Consider the following 10,000-nt stretch of genomic DNA (forward strand, 5'->3'; position numbering starts at 1 on the left):
TTCCTGGACTCACCTGTGCTCTCCTGGTGCAGTTGTTCCAGATGTTCTTCTAAAGTTCTGGTCGAGTTAAAGTTGGTCCTGACCTGGTCCTCCAGCTGAGCCCTGAGCTCCAGAACTTCAGCTGCAGGTTTCAGTGGAGAAGATTCTTCAGGTTCAGTGTGACATAAATACAGATGTGTTTTGAAACACAGATGTTAAATGACACCGTCCCTCTGACCTGAGATGTTCCTCTGCAGATGTTCCACATGTTCCTTCAGTCTCTGGTTCAGACCTGAGCTTCGGTTCTTCAGGTTGAACATCTCAGACTTCAGCTCCTCCACAGCAGCTGAAACGTCAAAACCATGATGAGGAAAAAGAACCTGAGACCATCTGGTGTGAGGGTCAACCACTCTGCCACAGGTTCTAAAATGTTCTGAGACGTTCTAAAGGTTCTGGTGGGTCTCACCTGAGCTGGTGTCCTCCAGCTGCTCCAGATGTTTCTCCACCTTCTGCACGAGCTCAGTCTGATCTGAAACAAAACCAGGTTTAACTCCAAACACAAAGCAGGACTAGGTTTAAACCAGGTCTAAACCAGGACTAAACCAGGACTAAACCAGGTCTAAACCAGGACTAAAACTAAACCAGGTCTTAACCAGGACTAAACCAGGACTCAGGTCTAAACCAGGTCTAAACCAGGACTAAACCAGGACTAAACCAGGTCTAAACCAACTCTACCAGGTCTAAACCAGGTAAAACCAGGTCTAAACCAGGTCTAAACCAGGTCTAAACCAGGACTAAACCAGGACACTAACCAGGTCTAAACAGGACTCAGGTCTAAACCAGGTCTAACCAGGACTAACCAGGTCTAAACCAGGTCTAAACCAGGTCTAAAACTAAACAGGTCTAAACCAGGCAGGCACGCTAAACCACTAAACAGGTCTAAACCAGGATCTAACCACTAAACCACTAAACCAGGTTTAAACCAGGTTTAAACCACAAACCAAAACAGGACTAAACCAGGCTAAACCAGGTCTAAACCAGGACCTAAACCAGGTCTAAACCAGGTCTAAACCAGGACTAAACCAGGTCTAAAGGACTAAAGGACTAAACCAGGACTAAACCAGGACTAACCAGGGACTAAACCAGGACTACCAGGACTAAACCAGGACTAACCAGGACTAAACCAGGACTAAACCAGGACTAAACCAGGACTAAGACAGGTTAAACCAGGTCTAAACCAGGATAAACCAGGACTAACCAGACTAAACCAGGACTAAACCAGGACTAACCAGGACTAACCAGGACTAAACCAGGACTAAACCAGGACTAGGACCCAGGACCAGGACTAAACCAGGACTAAACCAGGACTAAACCAGGACTACCAGGACTAAACCAGGACTAGACCAGGACTAGACCAGGTCTGGAGGTTTTCAGGTGACTGAGTTCTGAGCTCAGATCTGGAACATAAACATATAATGATCTAATTTGAACTGATTCTTGTGTAAATGTTTTAGTTTGTTTATTTATTTATTTATTTATTTGTTTGTTTGTTTATTTGTTTGTTTGTTTCTGACCTGTGGTTCTGAGTCTGAGCTCCTGGACCTGAGTCTGAGTCGAGTCCAGTTCCTCCTTCAGGTCGGACACGACTCCTGCACAGACACAGACACAAGACACACTGACAGGGACAACAGCAGGAGCGACAGGAGCGACAGGAGCGACAGGGCGACAGGAGCGACAAGACGACAGGAGCGACAGGAAGCGACAGGAGCGACAGGAGCGACAGGGACAGGAGCGAGTGACAGGACCAGTGCGACAGGACGACAGGAGCGACAGGAGTGACAGCGACAGGTGTGACAGGAGTACGACAGAGTGACAGGTGTGACAGGAGCGACAGGAGCGACAGGAGTGACAGGAGCGACAGGAACGACAGGAGTGACAGGAGCGACAGGTGTGACAGGAGCGACAGGACAGTAGCGACAGGAGCGACAGGAACGACAGGAGCGACAGGACAGCGACAGGTGTGACAGGAGTGACAGGGACAAGGAGCGACAGGAGCGACAGGACAGGTGTGACAGGAGCGACAGGAGCGACAGGTGTGACAGGTGTGACAGACAGCGACAGGAGTGACAGGGACAGGAGCGACAGGTGTGACAGGAAACGACAGGAGCGACAGGTGTGACAGGAGCGACAGGAACGACAGGAGTGACAGGAGCGACAGGTGTGACAGGAGCGACAGGAGCGACAGGAGCGACAAGTACGACAGGTGTGACAGGAGCGACAGGAGCGACAGGGACGACAGGAGCGACAGGAGCGACAGGAGCGACAGGTGTGACAGGAGCGACAGGAGCGACAGGAGCGACAGGAGCGACAGGAGCGACAGGACGACAGGAACGACAGGAGCGACAGGTGTGACAGGAGCGACAGGTGTGACAGGAGTGACAGGAACGACAGGAGTGACAGGAGCGACAGGAACGACAGGAGCGACAGGTGTGACAGGAGCGACAGGAGCGACAGGAGCGACAGGAACGACAGGAGCGACAGGTGTGACAGGTCGACAGGAGCGACAGGTGTGACAGGACGACAGGAGCGACAGGAGCGACAAGTGTGACAGGTGTGACAGGTGTGACAGGAGACAGGACAGGACGACAGGAGCGACAGGAGCGACAGGTGTGGACGACAGGAGCGACAGGAGCGACAGGAACGACAGGAGCGACAGGTGTGACAGGAGCGACAGGAGCGACAGGAGCGACAAGTACGACAGGTGTGACAGGAGCGACAGTGACAGGAGCGACAGGAGCGACAGGTGTGACAGGTGCGACAAGTACGACAGGAGTGACAGGAGTGACAGGAGCGACAGGAGCGACAGGAGCGACAGGTGTGACAGGAGTGACAGGAGCGACAGGAGCAACAAGTATGACAGGTGCGACAGGAGCGACAGGTGTGACAGGAGCGACAGGAGCGACAGGAGCGACAGGAGCGACAGGTGTGACAGGTGTAACAGGAGTGACAGGTGTGACAGGAGTGACAGGAGCGACAGGTGCGACAGGAGTGACAGGTGTGACAGGACAGTGTGACAGGACAGTGACAGGTGACAGGAGCGACAGGTGTGACAGGAGCGACAGGTGCGACAGGAGTGACAGGTGTGACAGGTGTGACAGGTGTGACAGGTGTGACAGGAGTGACAGGAGTGACAGTGTGACAGGTGTGACAGGTGTGACAGGTGTGACAGGTGCGACAGGTGTGACAGGTGTGACAGGAGCGACAGGTGTGACAGGAGCGACAGGTGTGCAGACGCACCTGTCAGAGTGGTGTGTTGTTCTTTGCTCTGCTCCAGCACAAACCCGACCTCCTGCTGCAGACCTGAACAGAACAACTTTAAATGAACACGTCCTGAGTGAGACCTCACAGGACCTCACGAGGACCTCAGAGGACCTCACAGGACCTCAGAGGACCTCACAGGACCTCACAGGACCTCAGAGGACCTCAGAGGACCTCACAGGACCTCAGGACCTCAGAGGACCTCACAGGACCTCAGGAAGGACCTCAGAGGACCTCAGAGGACCTCAGAGGACCTCACAGGACCTCACAGGACCTCAGAGGACCTCAGAGGACCTCACAGGACCTCAGAGGACCTCAGAGGACCTCACAGGACCTCACAGGACCTCAGAGGACCTCACAGGACCTCACAGGACCTCACAGGACCTCAGAGGACCTCACAGGACCTCACAGGACCTCAGAGACCTCAGAGGACCTCAGAGGACCTCAGAGGACCTCACAGGACCTCACAGGACCTCAGAGGACCTCAGAGGACCTCAGGAGACCTCACAGGACCTCAGAGGACCTCAGAGGACCTCAGAGGACCTCTCAGGACCTCAGAGGACCTCAGGAGACCTCAGAGGACCTCAGAGGACCTCACAGGACCTCACAGGACCTCACAGGACCTCAGAGACCTCAGAGGACCTCAGAGGACCTCAGAGGACCTCACAGGACCTCAGAGGACCTCAGGACCTCAGAGGACCTCACAGGACCTCAGGACCTCAGGAGGACCTCAGGACCTCAGGACCTCAGGACCTCAGGACCTCAGGACCTCAGAGACCTCAGAGGACCTCACAGGACCTCAGAGGACCTCAGACCTCAGAGGACCCTCACAGGACCTCTCAAGAGACCTCACAGGACCTCACAGGACCTCAGAGGACCTCACAGGACCTCACCTCAGGACCTCAGATGACCTCACAGGACCTCAGAGGACCTCACAGGACCTCACAGGACCTCAGAGGACCTCACAGGACCTCAGGACCTCAGAGGACCTCAGAGGACCTTTCAGGAGCTGCAGGTGCAGACCTTGTGTTTGGAGCGACAGGCGCTGGACCTTCTCGCTGAGGGACTCTGTGAGGGACACGTTGCATTCTGAGAAACAAATCAAACTTTAGATGTTTGTGAGTCTGAAACGTCATGTGAGATGTTTGAGTTGGAGGTGAGATGTTTGAGTTGGAGGTGAGATGTTTGAGTTGGAGGTGAGATGTTAAACCTGGACCAGACTCAGACCTGAGGAGTGCAGGTGCATCTGCTGCAGCTGAGACTCGGCCACACAGAGACGCGACGCAAGAACTGAAACAAAACACACAAAAAATGAAACATCAGATCATGAAGAACCCAACCTCTGACTGAACCTGCTCTGATCCTCTCTCCCCTGGTCTCCCCTGGTCTCCCCTGGTCTGAACTTCCTCTGGTCTGAACTTCCTCTGGTCTGAACTTCCTCTGGTCTGAACTTCCTCTGAACTTCCTCTGGTCTGAACTTCCTCTGGTCTGATCTTCCTCTGGTCTTCTGGTCTGATCTTCCTCTGGTCTCTCACCTGAGCTCTTCCTCTTCAGATCTTCCACGGCGCCCTCTGCTGCCCTCAGTCGGGTTTGCAGGAACAGCAGCTCCGACATCGAGCCTGAAAAAAATGTAGAAAAGAAGAAAAGGAACAAACGGAACAGACTCAACACCCGGAGGAAACCCCAGGCCTGGACCAGGACCATGTGGGACTGACCTGGGGTCTTCTGTGGATCTTCAGGAGGAGACCGGGTCTGGTTCAGTCTGGACTTCAGCTCCAGGAACTCGGACTTCAGACCTGAAAGAAAAAACATCCAGTCCTCCTCCAGTCCCAGTCCTGGTCTAGTCTTTGGTTCTGACCTGTGTTCTCCTGCTGCAGGTGTTGGACCTTCTCCCTGGTCTCTCTGAGGTCCTGGTCCACAGTCTGGGTCTTGGACTGGGTCTCGTGGGTCAGGTCTCTCACTCGGGTCTCCAGAGTCCGGATGGTCTGGATCCGGTCCGAGTCTCGGCCTTTCAGAACCAGGACGAACCTCCGCAGACTCCTGAGCTCGTCCCAGAGAGAGGCCCAGGAGGGAGGGTCCGAGTCCAGGGTCTGGTCCGAGGTCTGGTCCGAGGTCTGGTCCGAGGTCTGGTCCGAGGTCTGGTCCGAGGTCTGGTCCGAGGTCTGGTCCGAGGTCCTGGTCCTGGTCTGAGGCGCCTGAGGAGGCGCCAGGTCAGTCTGGACAGTCCTGGTTTAGTCAGTCCTGGAGTCTGGTTCAGTCCTGGTTAGTCCAGTCCTGGTTTAGTCCTTTAGTCCTGGTTCAGTCCTGGTTTAGTCCTTTAGTCCTGGTTCAGTCCTGGTTAGTCAGTCCTGGTTCAGTCCTGGTTCAGTCCTGGTAGTCCAGTCCTGGTTCAGTCCTGGTTCAGTCCTGGTTCAGTCCTGGTTCAGTCCTGGTTTAGTCCTGGTTTAGTCCTGGTTTAGTTCTGAGAGAAGACAGTTCAACTTGGACTCACCTTTAGAGCCTGGACTTCCGGGTTTCTTTCTAGGACCCCTTTAGTCCTGGTCTGGTCTTTGGTCTCCTCCAGGTCCAAGTCTAGATCCTCCTCCAGACCAGAGTCCAGAGCAGAGTCCAGACCAGAGTCCAGACCAGAGTCCAGACCAGAGTCCAGGGCAGAGTCCAGGTCCTGGATGCTGTGGTCCTCGGGGTGAAGTCCTGGCAGATCCTCCAGCAGGTCCAACTCTTGGTCAGGATCCAGGCTGAACCGGTCTGTCGGGTCCGGTCCGAGTTCAGACCTGAGATCATCCAAGACCCGGACCCCGCCCCCACAGTCCTCCAGGTCCCGGGTCGGTCTCGGTCTCAGGGTCCGGTCCTGGTCCTGGTCCTGGTCCTGAGTTTTCCTCAAATCCACAGTTTTTGTTTCATTTTTCTCATTTTGATTTTCTGTTTTTTCTTTTGTCAAATTTTCAGAAACATTTTGAATTTTCTGCTCGTTTTTCTTTGGAATTTCAGGTGTCATTTTCAAATCTCGTTCCTCGTCTTTGTTTCTCGGTCCCCGTTTAAAACCTCCTTCGCTCTCGTCTTTCTTTTCTGTCACATTTTCTGCCTCTGACTTTTTTAATTTTTCTGTAATGTGCCAATTTTGAGTTTCGTTTTGGGCCAATTCTGAATCTGAAAAACCTTGTAAATGTGTTTTGGAAAGTTCCTCGTCTTTCCTCTCAGTCGATTTTCCGTCACGTGTGGAACCAGGATCGGCTTCGGTTTTAGTTTGGAGATTTTGGATTTGAATCGGGCTCGTCTCGTCCTCTTTTGCGTCGTTTAAAATCAATTCTTTCGACAAATTCCTTTTCGTGAACCCGTCCTCTTCCTCCTCCTCGGTAGAATTCGTCTCCAAACTGAATCTCGTCTCTGGGGCTTTGATTTCTTCGGAATTTAGAAATATTTTTGAAGAATTTTGAAGTATTTCTGAGTCTTTTTTCAGTCCGTCCTCGGTGTTTTGTGGCTCATTTTCTGTGTCCAGTTTTATTTTTTCTGATTTTTCTTTGCCAGATTTTAATTTCTCTTTCAGAATTTTAGAATTTGTGAACATTCCTGTCTGAATTTGAATATTTTCAGTGAGTTTTTGCTCCATTTTTGCATCTTGATCTTCAGAGTTTTCTTTAATCATTCGCTCAATCTTCTGAACCAGATTCTTTTCGAGTTCAGATTCTTCGCTCTGATTTTTGTCGCTCAGTTTTGTAGAATTTTGAATCCCAGTTTGAAAATCGTTTGGACTTTTTGACACGTTCTCTTCTCTAGCTCCATCGACCCGCTGGCTTTGGCCCACGTTCTCAGAGTTCTCCACACCTCCGCGGTTCCTCGGCGCAGAGTCGACGCTGTGGAACGCGGCGTCTGGTTCCGTCTCGTGATCCTTCGTGGGGGTTCGTGGTTTCTCCTCCTCGGCTCGTGGTCCAGTCCCGTCCCGCTCCTGGTTTTCGGAGAACGTCTCCAGGTCGGTTCCGTCGGTTCTGGTTGAAGATAGAACCATGGACAGAGACAAGAGGAGCAGAGGAACCTTCTTCATCCTGGACCCTGGTCTTCCTCACAGAACTTCAGCTTCTGCTCTGGAGCCGCTCGTGACCCAAACACACGACTCGGGTTAATCTGCCGGGAATTTAACCCTCAACTCACCAACAAAGTAAATACACACAAAGTCCTGGTTTAGTCCTGGGTTTAAGTCCTGGAGTCCTGGTTTAGACCTAGACCTGGTTTAGACCTGGTTTAGACCTGGTTTTTAGGTTTAGTTTAGACCTGGTTTAAGTTCCTGGTTTAGACCTGGTTTAGGACCTGGTTTTAGACCTGGTTTAGACCCTGGGTTTACCTGGTTTAGTCCTGGTTTAGACCTGGTTTAGAGACCTGGTTTAGTCCTGGTTTAGTTTAGACCTGGTTTAGACCTGGTTTAGAGTCCTGGTTTAGACCTGGTTTAGACCTGGTTTAGACCTGGTTTAGTCCTGGTTTAGACCTGGTTTAGACCTGGTTTAGTCCCTGGTTTAGTCCTGGTTTAGACCTGGTTCCTGGTTTAGTCCTAGCTGGTTTAAGACCTGGTTTTACCTGGTTTAGACCTGGTTTAGACCTGGTTTTAGACCTGGTTTTAGTCCTAGTCCTGGTTTAGACCTGGTTTAGACCTGGTTTAGTCCTGGTTTAGTCCTGGTCCCTTTGATGTGTTGAAGTGTGTTGCTCAGAGGCACGTGGTCAGGGTGAGAGGTTTAGTCCTGGTTCAGTGCAGAAGTTGTTGGTTCAAACCCAGTACTGATTCTGTGTCTTTGAGCAAAACACTTTGGCCCACAGACCGACACCACCTGGAGGACAGAACGACTCAGAAACACAACGTGTGTGTGTGTTTGTTGTGTGTGTTTGTGTGTGTATGTTTGTGTGTGTGTGTGTATTGTGTGTGTGTATTATTTGTGTGTGTATATTGTGTGTGTTGTGTTGTGTGTATATGTGTGTATATTTGTGTGTGTTGTGTTGTGTTGTTTGTGTGTATAGTGTGTTGTGTGTGTGTGTGTATATTTGTGTGTGTTTGTGTGTGTATATTTGTGTTTGTGTGTATATTTGTGTGTTTGTTGTTGTGTGTGTGTGTGTGTGTGTTTGTGTTTTATCGGTTTAAACTCGTGCTTCACATTTCAGAGCAGATCATCCTCCTGAGGTCAGAGGTCACATGCACGCTCACGTGCACGCTCACGTGCACTCTGTTCACGTGCACGTGTGGGTTTGACTTTAATGTGGAACATCGTTTGTTTCATCAGATTTTGAATTTTAAACACTGGTGAATTTTTATCTCTGAAAAAACATGTTTGATTTTTTTTTTCAGAATTTCAGTTGCTGAAATTTGAAGTTTACATTTACAGTGTTTAAAATTCAATATAAAAAAATCACCTCTGGTCATGACCCGAAGGACCAGATCCACAGATGAGTTTCCTCCGCAGGCGTCCGGGCGTCTCCCTTAGAGACAGAGGAGCTCGGAGTAGAGCCGCTGCTCCTCCTGAGGGGAGGAGCGTCGATGATGATCAGACTCGTGCCCCTTGGATCTTTGCTGCAAAACTTCACACTCTGAATTTGAAGGTTTAAAATATTTGTGCTGAATATTTAAAAAGTGAAGATTTTTTCACAATTAAAATTCCAGCAACTAAAATTCAGAATAAAACTAATTGAAACATCTTCAGTTTAGCAGAGTTTGAAAATTCAAAGTGAAAAATCTAATGGAACAAATTTTCTTCCACAGTTGAACCGACGTCACATTTTACAGAGAAAAAAGGAGGAGGAGGAAGTGTCTGGGGAGAGGGAGACACGACTCTTAAGTTTTATTTTACTCACTTTTTTATTCAAACTTTTTTCTTTCTAATGTTTGTGTTTGTGAGATTATCAAAGCTCTTTTTGTCAGTTTCTCAAATGTTCATAAAAAACTTTCAAACACAGATTTTCCCTGTTGTCCTGTCGAGGGAAAAACACCAAACACGTCCACGGTTCAGAGTCTCCGAGTCTCGGCGAGTCCTTACGAGTCTCGGCGAGTCCTTACGAGTCTCGGCGAGTCCTTACGAGTCTCGGCGAGTCCTTACGAGTCCCCGCGAGTACTTGCGAGTCTCGGCGAGTCCTTGCGAGTCTCGGAGTCTCGGCGTCTGGTGAAAGCTCGGCGAGTCCTCGGGTCTCGTCTGCGAGTCTGAATCTTCAGACACTCAGTCACAAACACTCGTGGGTTTGTTCGTGTGTTTTGATCCACAAAATTTAATATTTTTTAACTTGTATTTTGGTTTTTACAAATAGATGTGGATTTGTAAATATTTCTATTTTCATTTGCAAAAAAAATAAATGAATTTGTAAAATGTGATTCACATTCGTGGATCAACAATTCCAGGCTCCTACTATTTTTCACTGACGACATTTTAAAACTTTTCCATGACTTTTTCAAGACTAAAGTGAATTTCCATGACTTTCCAGCACCTACATGTGTAGAACAGATCAGACTTTTAGTGTGAATCTGAAACATGAACTCTTCCCACTCACCTTGTGGTTTGGGATTAGAGGTTTTGAACATTTAAATCCTGTCAGTGAGTTTCTTTTTATTTCTTGTCTGTTTTAAACTAAAGCCTCAGACGTTCACACAGAATCACAACAAACTCATGAAAACTGAACAAACCTGGAGCCAAGAAGAAACAGACTTAAACTCCAGGACTTTTACAAAACTTTCATT

At 49.7% G+C, this 10,000-nt stretch overlaps 1 protein-coding gene across 1 annotated transcript in view; it reads right to left on the minus strand.

Moving 5' to 3' along the window:
- LOC129411029 (uncharacterized) overlaps nucleotides 1-299 on the minus strand; it is a 7,273-nt gene extending 6,974 nt beyond the window's left edge. Inside the window, exons 1-2 of the mRNA XM_055160573.1 lie at nucleotides 218-299; nucleotides 14-145 (exon numbers count right to left, since the gene is read on the minus strand). Coding sequence (XP_055016548.1) covers nucleotides 14-145; nucleotides 218-299 — 214 coding nt within the window. The remainder of the gene's footprint in view (nucleotides 1-13; nucleotides 146-217) is intronic.
- Nucleotides 300-10,000: the final 9,701 nt, after the last annotated feature.

This window comes from Boleophthalmus pectinirostris, unplaced genomic scaffold, assembly GCF_026225935.1.
Source record: "Boleophthalmus pectinirostris isolate CB_2022bp ecotype Guang Dong unplaced genomic scaffold, ASM2622593v1 HiC_scaffold_10, whole genome shotgun sequence".
NCBI classification, from domain to species: domain Eukaryota; kingdom Metazoa; phylum Chordata; class Actinopteri; order Gobiiformes; family Gobiidae; genus Boleophthalmus; species Boleophthalmus pectinirostris.